Below are 24,348 nucleotides of genomic sequence, written 5' to 3'. Positions count from 1 at the left end.
AAACTACTGGTGATGCTAAAGGCAGGTGGGCAATAGCTCAATTACAATTCAATCAAAAATGCTATGTATTCTGTACTATTTACGGCCCAAATGTTGATATACCCAAACTGTATGAACAATTGACTATTGAACTACTCCATTGGGATGGGGAATTGTTGTTAATGGGGGATTTTAATTGCGTCATGAACTATACTATATATTCTACAAGCAAAGGAACTAGAAATAGGATGAGGAAAGTGAGATCTGCTATAGAGGAACTAGTTAGGATGCATAATCTGAAAGATGTTTGGCGTACTAAACACCCTACCATTCCCGGCTTTACATATTTTTCTGCCCCACATCAAACTTTCTCTAGGATTGATCTGGTATGGACAACAGACAATATTTTAGCAAACTGCGAAATAGAAATTTGTCCTAAAGTTACCTCAGACCATAACCCGATATTGTTCGAATTCAAAATTTTGGATACTTAACAAACTACCCGCCAATTTACATTTCCTAGATATTTACTCACTGACTCTAAATTCACCCTGGGTTTGAAGAATCACATACTGAAATATATATCATTAAACATTAATTCCACTGCTGTTAATTATGTATGGGACTCCTGTAAATGTAGTATTAGAGGTTACGCACAACAATATATATTTCGGGATAACGCAGAAAAGAGAAGAGTAGAAAAACTAGTCACTTCCAATATCTTAACAGCCGAACAACAACTCGCAGATGCTATTACACAAGGCAACACTAACATTGAAGAGCTAAAACTAATACTAATCTCATTAAGAGCGACCCTAAAGAAAACTCTTAGAGAAAAATATAGCTCCAAAATTCATAAATATAAGCTGACACAATATGAAGGGGGAGACAGGATTGGGAAAATTCTGGCTTATAAAGTAGGCGATAAAAAGGCTAAAACCATCATAAAAACAATAAAAGGGTTGGATTCTAAAATCTATAAAAAACCAGAACAAATCTTGGAACAATTCACCAAATATTATAGTCACCTATACACTCCAGAGAATGTACCCACATTAGAAACAATAGAATCCTATTTAGAAATACACAGACCTGAAAGAATGGACTCAGAAAAAAATAGACTACTTGGCACTAAAATTACAACGGAAGAAATAAAAAAAGGCTATACAATCACTTCTCTTAAGTAAGGCCGCAGGTGAAGACAGTCTGCCTATGGAGATTTACAAGATTTGCGAACGACTACTCCCAATATTCCATCAGGTGATAGACTCTATAGGTGAAACAGGCAGCGCCCCTATCTCATGGCGCACTGCTACAATTATTTTTTTCTTGAAAAAGAACAAACCACCGGAAGAACAGGGATCATATTGACCAATTTCATTCATTAATACTGACGCAAAAATCTTCGCCAAAATACTTTCTAATCGGTTAGCCCCTAAAATGCCCGATCTGGTTAATTGCCAGCAACATGGATTGGTGGTGGGGAGAGACACCACTGCCCATGTTAACACCGCGGTTACTGCTTTCGACGTTGCGGCGGCTACTCTTACCCCACTTAGAATGGTCATGCGAGACGCGGAGAAAGCATTTGACCAAGTGGGGTGGGAGTACCTCTGGGCAACATTAAGGTCATTCGGTATACAGGGACAGTATTTGAGATGGATTCAATCCCTATACGAAACACCAACAGCTATAGCAAGCTATTTGGGAAACAACTCAGACAGTTTCTTAATAGAAAGGGGTACTAGACAGGGGTGTCCTCTCTCACCCCTGCTATTTGCCTTAGCCTTAGAACCATTCTTAAATGCGCTAACAATTCAAGACCACATTATCCCAATAGAACATGAAGGCAAGAGCTTAAAAATCACCGCTTTCGCTGATGACATTGCCATTTTTACCACCGATCTGGTACAAGCTATACCTAACATAATTAAGGAAGCTAGGGACTTTGGCGATATCTTGGGCTATCGGTTAAACGTCAATAAAACTCAAGTGATAGCGAATTATCAACCATTACAACCGATAGTAGGCTTACGCCCCGACGCCACCTACCTAGGGGTGAAACTTACCTCCAACATTGATAAAATAATTTCATTAAACTATGAACCCCTACTTAAAGATATTACATCCACCCTTAAAAACTGGCATAAAATACCACTCAGCTTGATCGGACGCATCAATACAATTAAAATGAAAATAGTATCGAAAATACTCTACTTGTTTAGATCTATCCCGTTACAACTGAACAAATCTTACATTAAGAGGATAGAAAGCATTTGTAGCAACTATATCTGGGGATATGAAAAAGCCTGCAGGTCATTGACGGCACTGAAACTATCAATTGTAAAAGGAGGATTAAATTTCCCGGAGTTAAAAATTTACTTTTTTGCTACTTTTATTTCACGTATACGTAGCCTCTTGTCTAAAGAAACCCCCCTATTCTATCATCAATTCATGCTAGGGCCACAAAGTAGCCAGTTTCTATTTCGGGTACATGACCCAAATTACTACAAGAGAGTCAAATTTAAGACTGCCAGAGCCATCAAAAGAATCTGGGATCAAATTATAGATACTGATAAAATATCCTTTTTCAACGCTGAACTACCAATATGGGGGAATCCGGGGCTGCCAAACATCTTCTCCGATGGTGCTTGTGCTCAATAGCTAGATCATTAGGAGATCTTTATGGTCCGGAAGGTCTTCTAATCTTTAATACATTAAAAATACTATATAAAATTAAAGATACTATGTATTTTAAATATATGCAGATACAGGATTTTTTGATTAATAAAAAGAAAATCAAGAGTGTTGAGCAATCAGACATCTTACAATGTATTTACTCGAATCTTATTAGATCTCTTATTAGTAAAAGTTACACTCTTTTGAATAAAGGCCACGTTGGTGATTGTGGGAAAATGGCGGACAAATGGACTAACAGGTTGGGAATTAATATTAATTCCAACCAGATAAGTAGCTCACTTAAACAAATAAACCGAGTGGTCCACTCCTCAAATCTAAGGCTACAATTCTATAGGACAATCACCCAACTATACTATACACCACAAAGAATTTCTGGCTGGACTTTTGGCAATACTCCCAATGAACGTACTAAATGTTTAAAATGCAATAAAGAAGCCGCTGGTATTGAACATATGCTTTACCAGTGCCTGAAACTTTCAACCTTTTGGGCAGGAATAACCGACGTTCTTAATAAAAAACACATAATTTTACCGGTCCTATCCACCCATCTAGTTCTGCTTGAAATACAAGATACTAATAGTAACTTTAAAGATTTAATAACAGTCATTTTTGCTTGTGCGAAACTGGCCATTGCGCGAACCTGGATATCAAAAGAACCCCCAACTGTTATGGATTGATGGTATTTAATTCATGAAATCTACACTATGGAGCTCTCATTGGCTAAACTAAGAGGCCCAAAAGCATTAAAACAAAGGGAAAAAATATGGGGAACATTTATTAACTAAATGTATGATCTTACTGCAACATCGGTACGCTTGTTCTTTTTTGTACTTTCTGTAATTTACTATTTCCTTTTATTCTTCTCCTCTTTTCTTTTCTTTTATATACACAATGACTATTATATGTATAGCTAATCATATATGTATGTATAATTAATGTGATTTCAATATTGTAAATGTTTTCTCTTGCGACGTTTTATTAAATATACCTACTCTTAAATCATTCGTTTTTTAGGTCTCGGCGTCAACGCGCGGAAGCGCGTCTCCGCCGTAGATCTTTTGTCAGGGACTATGCTTCCCAGGAGACAGCCTTGGCCACGCGCATTGCCTCTTCAAGGAGGCGATTTCCGCTGGCCACGCGCTCGCGCACGCGCTCAGCTGCTGTCTCCTGGGAAGCAGCAACACCACACGCGCATGCGCAGAAACAGCGACAGACACACACACGAGCGCTCATGCACGCACGCACCCACACATACAGCGAACCCAACCCCGGCGTCGCATGCATACACACACACACACGTGCACCGAGCATCCCCCCCCACCCCTCCGCCGTCGCATCCCGCCGCCCACCCCTCCCCTCCGCCGTCGCACACACACACGCAGACATACAGGCATTCTCTCCCCGCCCCGCCGGACACGCAGACATACAGGCATTCTCGCCCCCCCGCTCCCCCCTTCCGCTCCGCTCCGCTCACCGGTCAAAGGCCCTCCGGACTTGTGCAGCCTCCGACCGCGGGGCTCTCCCTCGGTGCTCCTCCAGGCACTCCGTGGGCGCGGGCTTCACAAAACGGAAGTCCCGCCCCACGATAGGTTTCGTTTTCTCAGTCCCGCCCCACGATAGGTTTTGCCTGCAGCTCGTCTGTCTGCTGGGCCGGTGTCGGCTCGGTTTGCATTGGCAAAGTCAGTAGGTCGGGTTTAAAGGGTCAATGCATATAATGGCATTCACAAATGCAGTTTACATGCGCCCCATGTACAAACTCAATTTTACATTAACAAATGCATTGTTAGCTTTGCCAGTGCGGCGGAAAAAGAGCCAAAAAGGACTGCTTTATCTATAGAATACATTTAAGAAATTAAAGAATTGAGTGGGGGAAGCAGCGTGATGATTGAGTTAATTTTTTAGATTGCAAATATCCCATCGTGCATTCTACTGGAATAGTTTAAAAGCTGAGTAACAAACCAAGCCACCAGTGGCATGAGGTGAGCGGGCAGTGCTGCTCTGGGTGGAGAAATTGATACAGTTGGAATATTTGGGATCAATACTTTTAGCAGCCATCTGTCTAGTAAGTAACACCTAAAACGGATATTTTTAATGTATACTTCTAACTGCAGATGTTAAGCAACTAAATAACCACGGGCATATTGGTATCGGAGATTATATTTAGTTACACTAAAGGGACAGGTGTAGTGAGTGCAGAGTAGTGAGTGCAGAGTAGTGAGTGCAGAGTAGTGAGTGCAGAGTAGTGAGTGCAGAGTAGTGAGTGCAGAGTAGTGAGTGCAGAATCTTTTGATTTAAAGAAAAAAAAATGTCATGAGCAATGCCAATAGCTCTACCTTTAATGATGCCGAGACCATTGCATTGCAAATGCTTGTTATTATATATAGTATGGGAATAATATGTCTTCCGAAAAGTGATGCCTCGAGCGAGTCATGATGTCCCTCCCATCTCTCAACAATGTTAAAAGCATATTATTCAGTGTGCATTTGCATATAGAGTGTGTAAGCTTACTGGGGACTAAGTATAAATTATGCCTATGTTAATTTTTGTGTTTTGTTTTAAATTTACTTGTCTTTTATGATTTTTTTTTTTTAATCAAATAAAGAAATTGATTGATTTTTTTATGCCATGGCATTTTATTCATGCTTATTTGACTTTATAAACAGTATTTTACCAAAACTAGGATGCCTGGGTTATATTTACACAGTATGTTAAAATCGCACTGAAGAGTTTGTGTATAAAGCAATTGTTCCATGTAATCGATCAGGCAGTAATACTTGTTTTTCCATGATAATTTAATGTTCTGTGGTAACAATCTCTAATTTGACCATACTACTTTTCTAATGTATGTGGATCTGAATTTATCAATACAGATAACATGTTATTAAACTATTTTCACAGCCATGAGTGGAGAGAATCCATTCAATAGGGGGAAATGTTTCATGTTTATGAAGCCGCAGGTTTGTTGAATTGCGGTTAACTGAAAAAAGGCAGCTCAACAGATTCATGAATTAATAGAAAGTTATGGAAATATTTAAAATATTGTTTATCATTATTAGGCTGTCACCTTATCTTTATATTTACTAATCACCTTTTTAAAATCTTATTTTCTTTTTTTGCTGTGAATAGTGGAGGATGGTATGAAAGAGAAAGAGGTAGTTCCTGCATCACCTCCTGGAAGAAACAGCATTTTCTTAAATGCGATACCAACTACGGCTGTAGACGCTCCTCCGCTACCTTTGAGTATTCGTCTTGAATCGCTGCCTCCTCCGAGCCCTCCTCCGAGTCTTCCTCCGAGTCCTCCACCGAGTCCTCCGCCTGAGAGCCCGCCTTCTTCACCTACAGAATGTATGATGACTCCACCGCCTCCTGTACCAAGTCCTCCCACCCCTCCTACACCAGCTCCTCCGCCTTCTACCATACCAACTCCTGTCACTCCTGGTAGGAGTTTCAGTTCCACAATGGTGTCCCCCTCTCCATCCGTTCCTTTACCAAATTTGGCCAATGTCGACTTAGCAAAGATCAGCTCCATTCTCAGCAGTTTAACTTCTGTGATGAAACATACAGGTCAGTAGCCAGTCTCATAAATCCTGCTATGATACACTTTTCTAGAAGTCACTTTTTTCCCTGGATGCTTTGATTTGGGTACTTTTCAGTTGTTGCCTTGCACAGGCTCCTTTTTGTGTTTGACATGAGGCCTGTTGGAGCTATCCTAGGCAAGTGAGTACAAAGTAACCTACCAATGTGTGAGATGGGCTCACAAATTGAAGATTATCACATTTTGTTCTTGCAAGAACTGTTAAGCCAACCCAGTATTGTGTTTTTTTGTTGCTTAAGACTCAACATCCCTAATACTAAAGAAAGCATGAAATGGGATGTGAGGCAAGAAATCCATTGAAACGTATTATTAAACATATGTTTGTAATAAAGGTTGTGCTACTTAGTGAGAGTCAAACTTTTTAAGGAAAACTAAAGTTGAGTAGCCAATTTTGACTTTAATGTTGAGGACCAGTTAGTCATTACCCTCACAGGTATGAAGGTGTTATCCCTGGATGCAAGCTATGTTTTTAAAGAAGAAACATAGCATTTTTTCCATAAATGATCGCTAAAGAAATTTTTTCGGCATTTGGGAGGGTTCATTGGTTAGCACAGTCATAATTATTAACCGAGATGGCTAGTGTTGCCTTTTATTGTATAATTTTGTAAAAGAGTTCTACATTTAAATGTTGTTGAAAACTGGTGCATGTAGACCAGTGACATCTAATCCTCTGAACTTCATAATAATGCACATTTTAGGTTTGTGAATTGAGTGCATAAAATACATTGATAAGATGCAGATTTTGTCCTTTTTATGGGAAAATTAAGAATGTGGCTTTTCCCAAAGGTGGTATTTTGGCACAAACTTTGACCTATCATTTCTCCTGTTGGTTCCTCCATTGATTAGTAAGCCTTGAAGCAAGACGGAAAGCTATATATTAGGTTGAATCCTTAAATTATCAACAATGAAACTTTTTAATGAAATTAACGTGGAGCCTGAACTCTGCCAAGTAAGTCATAGTCCTTTGGAATATTTCCTATTCCCATTTAAGCAGAGTATATTTTAAACATCACTTGTTTGCAACATCCCTGATATCGCTACTTCATCTCAGTCTGCATTCCTGACTGAGCGTTTGTCAAGTGTGTCCAACTATTGTCCATACCAGATATTGAGGACAACCATTGAAATGTTGGGTAACTTCCATTTAGACACGTGTATGTCAATGTATTGAATGTGTTTGTGCTTTTACCTGGCTGTGCTGCTCATGAACTGAAGTGGAACACCTGTAGTAGAATGATATTGCTATTTGTAGAATGTATTTTCTAATGTGTAGATTTTGGTACTGTTGTTAATATGGCACATTGTTGCGTAAGTAATTAGTAACAGCAATAAATTGAGACACTATTGGATTACCATGGAAAACTCTTGAAAGCAGGGATAACTTTTGCAATGGAAGGCAGGTTTGTGATTTAAAGTGTATTTCTATACTTGAATATGATTCGGATTGCACCATTTCTAAAGAAGTTAATGTTCTGCAGCAATTTCCACTGTCCTACATTCTTCCCTCTTTTTTTAGTTTCCGTTTTTTGATCCAAGCTATTTTATTAAGTAGTCGGGGAATTTCCACAAATTAATGTTTTTCATTTGTAGGGGTGAGTCCAGCATCGAGACCGTCACCTGGAACTCCAACAACACCTACAGCCAGTGGTCCTAAGAATGCTGCCCAAGTCAGTACCCCAGCTCCTCAAATTCCACTTGGAAACATACTCTCTAAAGTCGAGATTACCCCAGAAGGAATTAGGTCTGCTCTCTCCAAGACCCCGGCTATTGCTCCTTCAGGTTTGCAAGGTAGTGTGTTTGGATCTGAAATTAGCATGCATATCTGTGTTTACTGTGTCATTAGACATTTATTTAAAACTTCAAGAATTGTTAGTCATTTTTAATTTTAGGGTTCTTTTAGATATGAAACTGGTGACTGTCAGTCTGCATGTGCAGGAACCTGGATGCTTACCAATATTTGTCCCTTCTGGATTTTCCAATTAAGCTTGCTTTCTGATTGCCCATCGTCTCACCTTGTGTACGCTGACAATCTAGCTATTTACTCCAGGGAGGAGTTTCGTCGCCAGTAGATTTGGATATGGACAATTGGGTGTACACCTTCAGTTCACTGCCTGATTTCTATCTTTCTGTTGTTGCGCCAGAGTCTTCAAGGGAAAAACCAAGGTCATGATTAACCTCTTTCACCTTGGTCAACAACTAATCAAACATAACCATTATATCTGAAAGAGACTATTAGTTATGAATTCCTCACCTTGGAATTACCCGGAGGCGTCAGACTGGATCCAGAGAATTTTTTCTTCAGCAGTACTGCTGCGCGTTAGTAGTTTGCGTCGGTCGACTCTGCGTTCGTCATTGGCATTGTGGTCATTAGAATTACACTGCGGTATCTACTTGGACGATGCCCCTGCGCTCTGACGTCCGGTCTTTTTCCTGTGCCAGCCAGCGCAGATCCAGAGAGAGCGGTACCTCGTGTCACTTTAATGACTCTATTTTTGCGACTTTTATTGACTTTTTTTTTTTTTAGTCTCTCAACTCCTGGTGTACAGGGATGTCATCTCGGCGGAGTGGACCGGCTTCAAGCCTTGTGGCTCCCGCCACAAGCTGATGTCAGTGTGAGACCCCCATCTTGTGTGCCTCTGGTGCCTGGAGCTTGACCATGACCCAAAGTTGTGCTCCGACTGCAAGGCCATGGCCTAGAAGTCTCTGCGGGAGCTGTCTCGAAAGCTTCTGCAGGCCCAGAAGTTGGCCCTGCACCGATAGAGGTCCCAGTCGAGAGGGAGGTCGCGGGACCGGTCGCGGAGCCATCACCATCACTCCTCGTCGAAGTTTTTGTCTTTGGGTAAGTCCAAGCACAAAAAGAAGGCGAAGAAGCACCGTCGCTCTTTGCGTTTTCCCAGTCCGTCGGCCGAGGCGGAATGTGGATGGTAGTCATCCGGCTCCGCCCGTGGAGCCTGTTGGATCGACTCCGAGCCTCCCTTCCCGGGACCCGGGCAACCCCCTGCCCAACTTCGTTGTTTTTACGAAGCCCTTCACTCTATTTTTGGGCAGCCCGACTCCGCCGGCACGCTTAGGGCCCCACGTACTCGGCTGAGGGTTCTAGACCTTGGATGCTGGTGGCTTCTGCTCCGGCGCCGCAGGGCCTCCAGGGATCCAGGGATGGGTGCTGGTTGACCTTATGACACCTCTTCCGGGCACTGAACCCAGTGGCAACACCTCCGCCCCTCCAACGCCGTTTTTGTCCCCAGCAGATGTAGTCTCCCCCTCGATGTGGACACGGAGCCGTACTGACGTCGCCTGATGTCGGGACCGGTGCCGACTGGTACTTTTGTACCCCTGTTTTTCCCTGATGTTCCCTAGCGCCCTGAGTGGCTACCAGAGGAGTGTGTGGAGGACTGGGAGGGGTCTGCGGACCCTTTGGCAGACCAGTTAGAGGAATCGGACTGGAGAGAGGAGTTGGGCGAGGCCAGTGGTCTGGACACGTCCACAGACCTTGGCATGCTTTTTTCCCTTACCGTGGCTATGGAGGAGGGTGCATCATACGCAGTGGTGTTGCATAGGGTGGGTGAGACCTTAAACCTTGAGCTTCCTACGGTGGCGATCAGGACTAACCTCCTGACTGAGGTGCTTCAACCGGCAGCAGCCTATTTGGATCCCCTGCTGCCGTTCAATGAGGCCCTATGGACATCCTTTTGGGCACTTGGTCCATGCCCAACACAGGGGCTCCTGTGGATAGCATGATTGCCCGACGCCACCGCCCCGGCGACCCAATTTTCCTCTCCCAATACCCCACCCGAGAGCTTGGTGGTCCAAGCCTAGACTTCCAAGGGTGCATTTCCTACCGCACCACCTGATGAGGAATCCAAGAAGCTGGACCACCTTGGAAAGATGTTGTTTTCTTCCTCCAGCTTAGGACTGCGGTCGGTGAACACTGCATGTCTCTTAGGCCGTTACTCTCACTCTGTGTGGGACATGGTCGCGCAGGTGCTGCCACAGTGCCTATAGGAGGCCCGGGCTGTGCTCTCCTGTGCAGTTGCCGAAGGGAAGAGACGCAGCGAAGTTCGCCATAAGATGTGGGCTAGACACCGCCGACTCCTGAGCAGGACGATTTCAACCTCAGTAGTCCTGAGACGTTACGCCTGGCTGAGGTCCACTGGCTTTCGGGTGATGTCCAAGCTCCCCTTTTGTACATGCCCTTTGATGGCCGTCGCTTGTTTGGCGGCAAAGCATACAATGTACCCAAGCGCTTTAAGAACTCAAGGGCTGCGGCCAGGTCCTGGGCCTCGCTTCCACCTCTCGCCCTGCGCAGTCTGCTTTTCGCAGAACCACTGGCCTGCGCAAGCTGTCCTGCCTCTGCGCAGCCAAGGACGTGGGACCCACCGCCGTGGGTTCGGGGGGCCAGCAGGGGGGCCAGTCCACCAGCGCCCCTTCAGCAGCCTCTAAGTCCGACATTTCAGGGCCACCGTTCGCCAGTGGATGGCAGGATTCACCATCACCTCTCCCACTGGCTCAACATCGCGTCGGACAGGTGGGTTTTGCAAATAGTTCAAAGGGGCTACTCCCTCGCCATTGACGATACTCCTCCATCCATGCCACCTCAGTTCCATTGCATGTCAGAGGATCACTTAGCTCTTCTCCATTAGGAAGTTACTGCTCTATTAGCAAAGGAAGCCATCAAGTGTGTTACTGCTCCAGAAGTAGGTTGTGGTTATTCCCACTACTTTCTGGTGCCTTGAAGGACAAGGGCCCACATCCGATCTTGGATCTCAGGAACGTCAACCACTTCCTCTGGAAGAAGGTCAAAATGTTGCCATTGGCTCAGGTCCTGTCTGCCTCGCCCCTGGAGACTGGATGGTAGCGTTGGACTTGCAGGACGCTTATTTTCACATCCCCATCCTGCCGGCTCACAGGCATTAACAACGGTTCATTGTAGGCCGCGGGCACTTTTTAGGTCTCGGCCTGCTCAGGCTGCGCTTGCGCAGTCTCGCCGGCGAGATTTTATGTTTTCCATAGTGGGGGCTTGAACCCGCCCCTCTTCTCCATTGGCTGGCTTCCTAAACTGAGGCCAGCCATTGGAGAAGAGGGGCGTCTGTCCATTTAAGCCCCGTCTTTTTCGGATTGAGGGGCGTGTTTTTTTAGGTTTTGTCTCTCCTCTTCCCATTGGCTGGAATTTTACATTCCAGCCAATGGGAAGAGGAGAGAAAGAAAAACACTCTCCCCAGTCCGAAAATGACGGAGCGTTTCTCCAAGGCATTTCTGCTTGACCTCGGGAAAACATGGTGGAGTGGAGCGCTCCTCTCTTGCCTTCCGGAGAGTTTTCCCAACTGGAGCCTTTCGAGGCATTGTGTTACAAGTCGTTAGTTTAATTTGGAGTGGCCCTTCTTGTTCCTCGGACGACACCACTGAATATTGTTTTGAATGCTTTGGGTTTCAGAGCTACGTCTATTCCTGTGCTTGATTTAGGGTATACAGCTTCAGGCGAAAGGAAACCTGCTTAATTCTAGAGTTCAAAACACGAGACAAGAAAAGCTATTCTGCGGCTCGGAATCAAAAGACAACCAATCTTGAAAACGGATACACCTTATTGTAAAATTCATACTCCGGTAGAATGAATGAAACGTTTCTTTGCTGTAGCACTTCCAAGATGGCCGCTCTGCTCCCAATGCTTTGCCCATACTCGCTCCTCGCCGAAGTCAGTACAGAAGTCAAATTCGCTCTCAGTATCCGCAGATTCCAGGCGGCAACTCACTACTTTCTTATTGTTAAGATCAGATTCCGCTCTCTCAACCTTCTTTCTTGTGCTCTCTGGGATAAACCCCGTGTAAAGCGGTGTTCGGGCTCAGGTTTGTCATACTATTTAACGCTGTCTTGTGTGTTCCCAAATGTTGCAGTGTATGTTAACGGATTCGTAGGATGGAGCATAACCAGTTTCACCTCTTTGTCCAGGCTCCAGTCCAAGAAGCCGACCGAGGGGTGTGTTCAGAAACAGAGCCCTGCAAACGCTGATACCTGGAGCTTCCTCGCAGACAGGCCATCGAGCATCCTAAACCATGGTTACATTTGGGAGTTACTACCCACAAGTAGGCCGGTTTGGGAGAGATCTCCTACCCTGATGTTTAGGGGCATGTGCAGCATATTGAGTTGGACGTTTAGACAATGCTGTTTAGACCTGTCCAAGGATCCGCGTTTAATTGCGGTGAGTGCTGTTCCTCGCTACCCCCCACACCCCACCCCATCCCCGCCGGCCCGATACTGGGCAGCTCTGCACTGCTTATGCAGTGGTGAGGTCCGCTGTCTCTTAGCATGAGCCATTACGAGGGCCTTCGCCCGCTGGGGCCAGCTGCGCGGGAGTCAGTCATTACTGGGAGGTATGACTGAGGTAAAACAGTCACCCGGTCTGACCGGGCTTCCGTCGGGGTGGGGGTCACCGGGTGTTGACCCCCACCTTCGGGTTCTTGATTCTTCCTGCTTTTGGCCTGGCCATCCCCTTTGGGCGAGGGGTGGCTTCACACGGGTAGCGCTGCCCATTCCTGGTGCCCCTGGCCATACCGGGCTGCCTGGGAGAGGGTAGGGACAGGAGTTCGTTTTGTGGAGCGCAGGAGGCGAGCTTGCACCCCCGCAGGCGCTCTTGCCAGTCACTGCGTGTGTTCTGGGAGTTGTGGGGGAGGGGGCAGCACTCCCGGTATGGTTCCCCCCCCCCCCAACGGGGTAATGGGCCTTGACCAGATAGGGGGGGCGCGTGCGCGCGCGTATTAGGCATACCGGGCTTGTTAGCTGGCCCAAAGGACGCGCTGCCTGGGGTGACCTGCAAGCCTGCTGCGGTCCTCATTTATGTACCACTGAGTGCAGGTGAGCTGGCGGAGGGGCGGGTGGCTGCGGCCACACAATTAGCATATGCAGGGCCAAGCCGTAAAGCCTTGGTACTGAGGAACAGTGTTAGGCAGGCTTCTGGGCTCCTCGTGTAAAAATGGTGTCAATACATGCCATGCAAAGTAATTTTCACCCAGAAGTGAAGCCAAACAATGTGTTCTCTCCATGTTTGCATCAATTTCTATAGGGTAAACAATGCATTTACGGCAGGTGCTAGAGGGGAATGAGAACCCCGAGCATGAGAGATATTGCTACACTTCGTCCCCTGTCGACGTTATCGCTTTCACACTTGTCACTACCTCACAGCACCTCTGAAGTAATTTCTTCCTGCCCAGTACTGCTGTTTTGCTCACCCCACCCCTGCCCATATGGGTAATCACTCTTGTCCATAGTAGAACAGCACTTTCCGTCACTTGTAACGTTGGTTACTTTTTAGGACTCTCGCCTGCCTGTGGCCTTCGTTCAGCAGTATGTGCAATGCGAGCTTAGAGGCCCTGGCACTGCCTGGGCATTGTGGGGTGGCGGCTGCGAGAGGGGTGGCTATCCCAGAGATAAACACTACTGGCCCCCGTACCATAACCAGCCTCTTGCTCTGACGGCTGTGCTGCCCATCTGAATTTCAAAACTTGGCAACCTGAGAAGTCACAGGCCAGAGCAGGGCTTCGCGTCCAGGGTGGAATAACGCACGGAAGGTGTATTGGGAGAGTGTGTTATTGTACGCTCTGCACAACACATTGCATAATCAGAGTGTACCTGGGAGCCTGCCATCCCTGTCTAAAAGCCAGTCTCAAATTTCCTGATACAGTGGACATCTGATGTGTTCCCTTCTAATAAAGGAATGACCTAAGCCACTCAACAGTAATACATATTACAGCTGAGTTCTGAATTCACAGTGCCTGGTGGGTGTCATTCCTAGGTCCAGTCCGGAAGAGTGATGAGGGGGTCGTAACCTTTGCGCTGTGCATATGTATTCAGCCAGTATCCGAACGGCATCCCCCCCCCCCCTTTCTTTGTGCTAACCAAAAGGTGCATCTAAGCTGCCCTAAGACCTGAATGGGATATTTCAAAGCAGGGGTCCCTTAGATGCTAGCGGTTTTAGTAGGGATGTGTGTGTGACTTTGTGTGTGTGTGTGTTGGGCTCTGTGTGTGTGTGTTGGGCTCTCTGTGGGTGGCTCTCTGTGGGTGGGGCTTTGTGTGTGTGTGTGGCTTTGTGTGTGTGTGGCTTTGTGTGTGTGTGGCTTTGTGTGTGTGTGTGGCTTTGTGTGTGTGTGGCTTTGTGTGTGTGTGTGGCTTTGTGTGTGGCTTTGTGTGTGTGTGTGGCTTTGTGTGTGGCTTTGTGTGTGTGTGGCTTTGTGTGTGTGGCTTTGTGTGTGTGTGGCTGTGTGTGTGTGTGGCTTTGTGTGTGTGTGTGTGTGTGTGGCTGTGTGTGTGTGTGTGTGGCTCTGTGTGTGTGTGTGTGGCTCTGTGTGTGTGTGTGTGGCTCTGTGTGTGTGTGTGTGTGGCTTTGTGTGTGGCTGTGTGTGGCTTTGTGTGTGGCTGGCTCTGTGTGTGTGTGGCTCTGTGTGTGTGTGGCTCTGTGTGTGTGTGTGGCTCTGTGTGTGTGTGTGGCTCTGTGTGTGTGTGTGTGGCTCTGTGTGTGTGTGTGTTGGGCTCTGTGTGTGTGTGTGTTGGGCTCTGTGTGTGTGTGTGTTGGGCTCTGTGTGTGTGTGGCTCTGTGTGTGTGTGGCTCTGTGTGTGTGTGGCTCTGTGTGTGTGTGGCTCTGTGTGTGTGTGGCTCTGTGTGTGTGTGGCTCTGTGTGTGTGTGGCTCTGTGTGTGTGTGTGTGTGTGGCTCTGTGTGTGTGGCTCTGTGTGTGTGTGTGTGTGGCTGTGTGTGTGGCTCTGTGTGTGTGTGTGTGTGTGTGTGGCTGTGTGTGTGTGTGTGTGTGTGTGTGTGTGGCTCTGTGTGTGTGTGGCTCTGTGTGTGTGTGTGGCTCTGTGTGTGTGTGTGGCTCTGTGTGTGTGTGTGGCTCTGTGTGTGTGTGTGTGGCTCTGTGTGTGTGTGTGTGGCTCTGTGTGTGTGTGTGGCTCTGTGTGTGTGTGTGGCTCTGTGTGTGTGTGTGGCTCTGTGTGTGTGTGTGGCTCTCTGTGTGTGTGTGTGTGTGTGTGTGTGTGTGTGAGGCTCTCTGTGTGTGTGTGTGGCGCTCTGTGTGTGTGAGGCTCTGTGTGTGTGTGTGGCTCTGTGTGTGTGTGTGGCGCTCTGTGTGTGTGTGGCTCTGTGTATGTGGCTCTGTGTGTGTGGCTCTGTGTGTGTGGCTCTGTGTGTGTGGCTCTGTGTGTGTGTGTGGCTCTGTGTGTGTGTGTGGCTCTGTGTGTGTGTGTGGCTCTGTGTGTGTGTGTGTGGCTCTGTGTGTGTGTGTGTGGCTCTGTGTGTGTGTGTGTGGCTCTGTGTGTGTGTGTGTGGGGCTCTGTGTGTGTGTGTGTGGGGCTCTGTGTGTGTGTGTGTGTGTGTGTGTGGGGCTCTGTGTGTGTGTGTGTGTGTGGGGGGCTCTGTGTGTGTGTGTGTGGGGCTCTGTGTGTGTGTGTGTGTGGGGCTCTGTGTGTGTGTGTGTGTGTTGGGCTCTGTGTGTGTGTGTTGGGCTCTGTGTGTGTGTGTTGGGCTCTGTGTGTGTGTGTTGGGCTCTGTGTGTGTGTGTTGGGCTCTGTGTGTGTGTGTTGGGCTCTGTGTGTGTGTGTTGGGCTCTGTGTGTGTGTGTTGGGCTCTGTGTGTGTGTGTGTGTTGGGCTCTGTGTGTGTGTGTGTGTGTTGGGCTCTGTGTGTGTGTGTGTGTGTTGGGCTCTGTGTGTGTGTGTTGGGCTCTGTGTGTGTGTGTGTTGGGCTCTGTGTGTGTGTGTGTTGGGCTCTGTGTGTGTGTGTGTTGGGCTCTGTGTGTGTGTGTGTTGGGCTCTGTGTGTGTGTGTGTGTTGGGCTCTGTGTGTGTGTGTGTTGGGCTCTGTGTGTGTGTGTGTTGGGCTCTGTGTGTGTGTGTGTTGGGCTCTGTGTGTGTGTGTTGGGCTCTGTGTGTGTGTTGGGCTCTGTGTGTGTGTTGGGCTCTGTGTGTGTGTTGGGCTGTGTGTGTGTGTTGGGCTGTGTGTGTGTGTTGGGCTGGGCTTTGTGTGTGTGGGTTGGGCTGGGCTCTGTGTGTGTGGGTTGGGCTGGGCTCTGTGTGTGTGGGTTGGGCTGGGCTCTGTGTGTGTGTGGGTTGGGCTCTGTGTGTGTGTGGGTTGGGCTCTGTGTGTGTGTGGGTTGGGCTCTGTGTGTGTGTGTGGGATGGGCTCTGTGTGTGTGTGAGGGTTGGGCTCTGTGTGTGTGGGTTGGGCTCTGTGTGTGTTGAACCTGAGGCTACTGGGCCTCCTGCATCCTGCTGGTGGACTATGCCAGATGGCATATGCGGGCTCTGCAGTGGGACCCGAAGTTCCAGTCGGTGCAGCACTGGGGGAATCTTTCCGATTGCATCCAGATCTCAAAGGGCACTGCACACAATGGCAGTGGTGGCTAATGAACCGGGATTGAGTCAACGGCATGTCCCTCTCCCTTCCCCAGCCAGAGTTCACAGTGGTCACAGATGCATCACTTCTGGGGTGGGGGGCCACATGGGAGAGGCAGAGTTCAGAAGCCATTGGTCTCCGGCGGAGTCCGGGCTCCACATCAACCTTCAGGAGCTTCTGGCGATCCGTCTTGCACTGAAGGCATTTCTTCCGTCTGTCAATGGGAGAGTAGTGCAGGTGTTCAGGGACAGCATCACCGCCATGTGGTATTGCAAAAAACAGGGCGGGGTAGGGTCGTGGACCCTATCTCAGGAGGCACTTTCTTCTCTGGAAATGGCTGGAACATAAGGCCAAGTCCCTGGTGGTTCAACACCTGCCAGGTTCTCTGAACGCCAGGGTGGACAAACTCAGCCGCCGGTGCATGATGCATCACAAATTACGTCTTCACTCGGAGGTGGTGCAAGTTACCCCAGTGTTGGAACATTCTTAGATTCTCATGCTTTGTATCATTCCCCGTCGTCGGAATGGGAGTCTCGGTAATAAAAATACCATAGCTGTAGGTACAAAAGACAAAGGAAAAAGGCCTAGGCCTCATTCCCTTTTGTAGCATATCACCCTCTTTGTGTAAAAGAGATCAAACTTCGGCATCAGCCAATCAGAAGTGCCTCACCCCTTAGAACCTTCCTGAAGGAACCTCAGAGCCTCAGATTTTCTACTGCACGTTGTGCTTAGGGAGTCTCCTGTGAGCTCTGCTCAACTTCTACTTTTCTAAGGAATTATTTTGGATATTTTCTTTAGAATCTTTTAGATTCTCTTCAGGATTACGGACTGCCTTCCAGGATGAGTGAAATGGAGAAGAAAAAAGCCCTTTTCAAGCCTTGTTCCACCTGTGGCAAGAAAAGGCTTTTTTTGTGGAGGATAAGCACAAAGACTGCATCTATTGCCTCTATCCTGACCACCAGGCTGCTGACTGCAAGATCTGTAGCACCTTTTCAACCAAGACCCTCCGGGACCGTGAGGGTAGACTCTTGACATGGCTCCAGAAGCTGAAGTCCAGGACGGATACTGTCTCTAGTGAGAGTGAGGATGCAGCGTCGATGTCTTCCTCAAGAAGGTCAGTGAAGAGGGGTAGGGGTTCGCCTTCCCCTTCTGTGGAAAGACCTTCTAAGGCCTCTAAAAAGATCCCCAGTGAGTCTGAGAGCCTAGGTCCCAGCAAATCTCCTCACAGAAGTGACAAGGAGAAAGTAGGACCTGTTACGCCTTCAAAAGGTGAGAAGACGGCCTCAGCCTTCAAAAAACCTTTTTCACAATCTTCTGAGAGGAGCTCTATGTCCTCGACGACGAAGACGGCAAAGGTTCCGTTGACGAAAAAATCTGCTTCGAAGTTGATATAGTCGACTGTGGCGTCGACGGGAGTTTCGTCGACGAAGGTACCGTCGACAGCAGGTACGTCTGTGTCGACGGAGAAGGCGCTGACGAAGAAGATTGCGCCAACGACGAAGGCGCTGACGAAGAAGATTGCGCCGACGACTAAGCCGCCGACGCATGTACAGCCTTCGACGATATTATCCTCTGAGAAAAGGATTACCATTTCTGTGACGAGAATCACGCCGGACATGACTTCTCCGAAGAGTGTGTCCCCCCTGCCACCAACTATGCTGTTTCAAGAAGGGGAGTCCGAGGATGAGCACCAGGACGCTTACAGCTATGCCAATAGTCCCTCCCAACTTCTGGTCAAGTGCCAGGAAACGGACTCTGAGGGTGAATACGTCCAGGAGGAGAGTGGTCATCATCAAACGGCCCAGTCGCAACATCATTCGGGCCAAGATATGGTGACAGTGCCATCTTCCTTTCTCCAAGATCTACATAATATGCTGCAGGACTACAAGTCTAGGGCGAATAGGCCACTTCATGTTCCGGCGCCATCTGCTACACCTGCAGTACTTTCACCAGTGACGCCATCTTTACAGGCTCAATTTACCCCTCAGCCATAGACATCCTTCCAACAATATTCCTCCGGGTTGCAAGAGGTCCATGATGATGCATCGGATGGGGACCAGCAGTCGGATCATGACTCTATTCCGAATACTGAATATGATGAATATATCATTGCGGATCCCGCTTCACCAGTCCCAGATCCGGCGGATTCCCCGCCAGCGGACATCGGGGGTTTTCATCAGTTGATGGAGAGAGCAGCGGGCAGATTCAAATTGGCCATGCCTTAGGTTACTACTGATTGTTTTCTATACGATTTCAAGGAGCCTTTTAGGAAATCAACAAAATCCATCCCTATTGTGGATCATTTGTGGAAGGAGGGCCTTAAGGCCATGAAGAACACGGCGACAGTGGTCCCTGTGCCACCGCGTCTGGATAAGAAATACAAGGCACCTGATGACGGTCCCGCAGCCTTGACGGGTCATCCAAGACCAGATTCCGTTATCTCGCAGGCAGCGCAGAGAAAATCCCGTAACCCCTCTGCTCCCTTAACAGCTCCACCGGACAAAGAAGGGTGGAGATTGGACAATGCGGGGAAGAGGTTCTCCTCAATGGCGAGTTTACTAGTACGGGCCGCTAATGCCCTGGCGATCTTTGGGAGATATGACCGCCAGCTTTGGTGCGATATCACCCCGTACATTGACCAGCTGCCTCCAGAGTCTACATCTGAAGCAAAAAAGATCCTGCAGGAGGGGGAAGTGACTTCAATGGATATCATTGACTGTGCAATGGACATTGCAACCACAGCGTTTCGATCCCTGGCTGGGGCGGCAGTCCTCCGTCGCCAAGGATGGCTCAAAGCGACTTGGTTCCGGCCTGAGATCCAGAACAAAGTCCTTGATCTTGCTTTTGATGGTGAAGCTTTGTTTAGGAAACTCATCGATGATACCCTTCAAGAAATAAAGGATGCGGAGACTGCCAGGTCCTTGGGGACCCTTTAATACCGCAAGTCTCCTCTTAAGGGAGCCAGAGGCAGAGGTGGTACCTATAGAGGGTCCTTCCAACAACAGCACTACTCCTCCACGGGCTCAGGTTCCCAGCAATACCGTCAGCCCTATCAACAGCGCCAGGGCCAGTCGACAAACTACTCCAGGCCTTACAGTAAGGGAAAACAGGCTGGACGAGGACAGGACTCGTCAAAGCACCAATAGCGGCCTCCTGGCTCTTCCTAATGGACCCTACTTCAAGAAATCATCAGTTGGAGGCAGGGTCACCAAATACCTTCAAAACTGGTCCAAAATAACATCGGACCGTTGGGTGTTCAACATCATTCGGAAAGGGCATGCTTTGGAATTCACGCAAGTCCCTCCACCCATGCCCCCGGCAGCCATTCCGTCGAAACACCAGCGTCTCCTGTGGCTCGAGGTCCAACAGATGCTCCGGAAGGGAGCGATAGAGCCGGTTCCCTCAAACCAAAGGGGACAAAGATTTTATTCCAGGTTCTTCCTGTTAGGAAAATGTTACAAAAATGGCGCCCCATTTTAGACCTCAGGGAGCTAAACACCTATCTCTTCTCCCTGTCTTTCTGATGGTCTCTCTCCAGGACATCTTGAAGCTCATCAATCCGGGAGATTTCATGGCCACGCTCTATCTCAAGGATGCGTATTTCCATGTTCCGATCCACCCAGCACACAGAAGGTTTCTGCGATTCACAGTAGCCAAGAGCCATTTTCAATTCAGGGTTTTACCCTTTGGACTCCGCTAAACCACGAGAATTTTTACAAAGGTGCTGGCGCCAGTTGCAGCTTTCCTGCGAAGAAACCATTTCCAATTCTTCCACTACCTGGACGACTGTTGCTGAAAGCTCCATCCAGGGAGGCAGCGCTAGAGGCTGTTCAAGCTTGTACGAATCTGTTCCAGAATCTAGGCCTCACTCTGAACAACGAGAAGTCCTCTCTGGTCCCGTCAAAAAAGGCTCTCTTCTGGGGGCCCTCTTGGATTCAAACCTCTCAAGAGCCTTCCCTACTCAGGAAAGGAGGGAAAAGTTACAGATCTTGGCTCTGGACTTACGGGCAAGAAGGTGTCTTTCTGTACACCGATACAAATCCCTACTGGGGGTGATTTCATAGTGTATTCCACTGATTCCCCATTGCAGACTCAGAATGCATCCTCTGCCGGAGGAACTGGACAACCAGTGGCAACAGGTCCACGGTTCATTCGAGGACATGGTGATGGTCACTCCGAGGATGAAAGACGCAACCTTATGGTGGACAGATCAAAACAATTTGTCCCAAGGTCTATCCTTCGTAAGCGACCCATCCCCACATGTAGTGACAACGGACGCGTCGGAGGGTTGGGGAGCAGTGATGCAAGACCTACATGTCAGCGGGCATTGGTCGCCCCCAGGAGAAAGGTCTCCACATCAACCTTTTAGAACTAAGGGTGATAAGACTGGCTCTGCAAGCTTTTCTTCCTCGCCTAGAAGGTTCACAAGTGCTTATCAGGACGGACAACACCACGGCCATGCATTATGTGAACAAGGAAGGAGGAACCAGATCTCGTCCTTTGTCGCAAGAAGCTCAACAGATCTGAGAAAGGGCGATCCTTCAGGGAATATCACTGAAGGCAGAACACTTACCAGGGATCCTAAACGAAAACGCCGACAGGCTGAGCAGGTCATCCTCAGTCAGCCACGAGTGGGAATTGAATCAGACCGTTTTAGATGAGATCTTCAGCCGGTGGGGCAGACCGGAGATCGATCTCTTTGCCACTCCGACCAACAAGAAATGCCGGTCTTACGCAAGCAGGCTTCACCATCAAGGTTCACTGGGGAGTGCGCTTTCGATAGCATGGTCGAGGACATTTGTCTACGCTTTCCCTCCCATTCCTCTGATCCCACGACTTATCAGGAAAATCAAGGTGGAGCCGTGCAGGATGATCCTGATAGCCCCGGCTTGGCCGAGGCAGTTCTGGTACACGGAGCTCCATCTGTTGTCGATAGCTCCTCCCCTTCCGTTAAGGATTCTGCCGGATCTTCTCACAATGTCTGGACAAATTTGGCATCCAGATCCACAGTCGTTACACCTGACTGCATGGCTCCTGAGCAGCGAGAGTTTATGAACCTGCCCTTATCAAGAGAGATTAAGAAGGTTCTGTTCCAGGCAAGGGCCCCTTCAACGAACAGGACTTACCGCCTTAAGTGGAAAAGATTTTGTTGCTGGTGTAAGAAAGAAAGCATTGATCCTTTCAATTCCAAGCCTCATCAGATCCTACCTTATCTGCTGTCCTTGGCTAAGTCGGGACTAGCCCATTCATCAATTAAGGTCCATTTGGCTGCTTTGTCAAGGTTCAGAAGGGCAGGATCCGGTCCTTCCTTGTGGTCTTCCAGGATTATCAAGCAATTTCTTAAGGGCTTGTTCAGGGTCTATCCACCGGTGAGACTGCCCCCTCCTACATGGCATTTAAATCTAGTCCTTTCTAGACTCATGAAGGGTCCATTTGAACCAATCCATCGTTCTGACATGAAATATCTTTCATAGAAATTGGCTCTCCTCCTTGCTCTCACGTCGGCTAGGCGTGTTGGAGAATTACAGGCTTTGACCATCCAAGAACCTTTCCTTCAATTCAAGAGAAACACTGTGATCATGAGAACTAATCCTAGGTTCATGCCTAAGGTTCCCTCGGATTTCCACTTGAATGAACCGGTCATTCTGAAGGCGTTCTTCCCTCAACCTACTACGCCAGCAGAAAGAGCATTGCATTTGTTGGATGTGCTACGGTGCTTGAAATTCTATTTAGAACGTACTAAAGGTTTTCGAAAATCTTCATAGCTATTTGCTATCCAAACAGGGTGTTTCAAGATGGATCACAAGTGCCATTCTGCATTGTCACAAGCCTGCAGGAAAACCTCTAACTGGAAAGATCCGAGCACATTCCGCAAGATCTGTGGCTTCTTCAACAGCCCTCTTTGCGAGGGTGCAGATTAACCCTTTCGATGCTCATGACGAGCTCAGCTCGTCATGATGCACAGTTGAGCTGTGCTGATGACGAGCTGAGCTCGTCATAAATAAAGTAATAAAGCAATTTCCAGCACAGGGGGGGGAAAACGCCTAGCAGCCAAGGTGTTAGAGACATTTGCAGAGCTGCTACCTGGAGCAGCGTTCACACTTTTACCAAGCATTACTGCTTGGAATCTCTGCAACAAGATGATGCAGCAGTGGGACAGGCTGTCCTGAGGAACCTCTTCCACTGATGAGATTTCCTTTCTTTCCCACCTTCCGTCTTTCACAATTTGTATCTTCTGTCATGTTGCCTATTGCTATAATTTATTATGCAAAATGTGATTTTCTTGCTAACTGCTTGCTACTCTGATACAAAGCATGGGAATCTATGAAAGTTCCAATACTGGGGTAAGAAAACAAGTTTCTTACCTGTAACTTTAGTTCCCCAGTATTGGTAACTTTCATAGATTTACATGCGCCCACCCGCCTCCCCGAGGAAAGCTCAGCCTACAACAGATATGGTGTCGAAGTACACAACGGCTACGAAAATCTGAGGCTCTGAGGTTCCTTCAGGAAGGTTCTAAGGGGTGAGGCACTTCTGATTGGCTGATGCCTAGGTTTGGTCTCTTTTACACAAAGAGGGTGATATGCTACAAAAGGGAATTAGGCCTAGGCCTTTTTCCTTTGTCTTTTGTACCTACAGCTATGGTATTTTTATTACAGAGAATCCCATTCTGACGACGGGGAATGATACAAAGCATGGAAATCTATGAAAGTTACCAAAACTGGGGAACTAAAGTTACAGGTAAGTAACTTGTTTTTGTCTCTTTTAGCGGCAGGGAGAGACTTGGTTCGATCTATTCGTCACCGAAGAGAACGCGCAGTGTCAGCAATTCGTTGGATTTTCCAAGGTGGCACTTGCTAGAAGACGCTTTTCGTTGCGAGTGGAGTTGTGGTCTTCTATACACCTTTCTGCCTGTACCACTTCTGCCCAGAGTGCTGAAGAAGATAAAGCGTGACCGGGCCCAGGTCATTATTGCGGCTCCGGATTGGACAGAGAATCTGGTATCCTGAGCTCTTACACACGGCCTTCGATCCTCCGATCAGACTGCCTCTTCGGGAGGATCTTCTGTCTCAGCAACAGAGGACGGTCCTCCACCCTAACCTGTTCACCCTCCACCTCCTTGCATGGAGATTGAGGCTGTAGATCCCCTTTCTGCCCCCTTTCAGTGGTTCTCCTCTTCCTTCTTTCTTTGGCCTAGCAGGGTTCTGCTCTGGGCATCTTTTAGCCATTTTGGCCTTTCTTAGGCTTCCTGACAAGTCTTCTCTTTTCAAGTCCCCTATTGTAAATTGCTTTATTAAGGGCATTACTCACTTGCATCCTCCAATTCCTTTGATAATGCCCCAGTGGAACTTGAACCTGGTTCTGACCTATCTTATGTGCACTCCTTTTGAGCCGCTATATATCTGTCCTCTCAGGCTTATCACACTTAAAACTGCCTTTTTGGTTGCCATCACCTCTGCGCGCAGGGTGAGTGAGCGACACACTTTTTCTTCCAAACCCCCTTTTCTGGCTGTTCATCCGAACAAATTTGTCCTTCGCACTAGGCCATCTTTCCTTCCCAAAGTGGTTACCCCTTACTATATAGGACAGAAAATCACTTTACCCAACTTCTTTCCGCCCTGCATCCTTCTAAAGAGGAACAGAGGCTCCACCTTCTGGATCCAAAACGTGCGCTTTCATTCTATCTGGATCGCATAAAACA

At 47.7% G+C, this 24,348-nt stretch overlaps 1 protein-coding gene across 3 annotated transcripts in view; it reads left to right on the top strand.

Annotated features, from left to right (window-relative positions):
* RPRD2 (regulation of nuclear pre-mRNA domain containing 2) overlaps window positions 1-24,348 on the top strand; it is a 476,068-nt gene that overhangs the window by 361,292 nt on the left and 90,428 nt on the right. For all 3 annotated transcript variants that reach the window (XR_015302626.1, XM_086947466.1, XM_086947467.1), the window contains exons 9-10: window positions 5,806-6,243; window positions 7,865-8,062. Coding sequence is in view for 2 of the 3 variants with exons in the window: in XM_086947466.1 (XP_086803592.1) it covers window positions 5,806-6,243; window positions 7,865-8,062 (636 nt within the window). In the remaining variant the exon portion in view is untranslated. The remainder of the gene's footprint in view (window positions 1-5,805; window positions 6,244-7,864; window positions 8,063-24,348) is intronic.

This window comes from Lissotriton vulgaris, chromosome 12 (assembly GCF_964263255.1).
Source record: "Lissotriton vulgaris chromosome 12, aLisVul1.2, whole genome shotgun sequence".
NCBI classification, from domain to species: domain Eukaryota; kingdom Metazoa; phylum Chordata; class Amphibia; order Caudata; family Salamandridae; genus Lissotriton; species Lissotriton vulgaris.
This window is presented reverse-complemented; position numbering and strand designations above follow the sequence as displayed.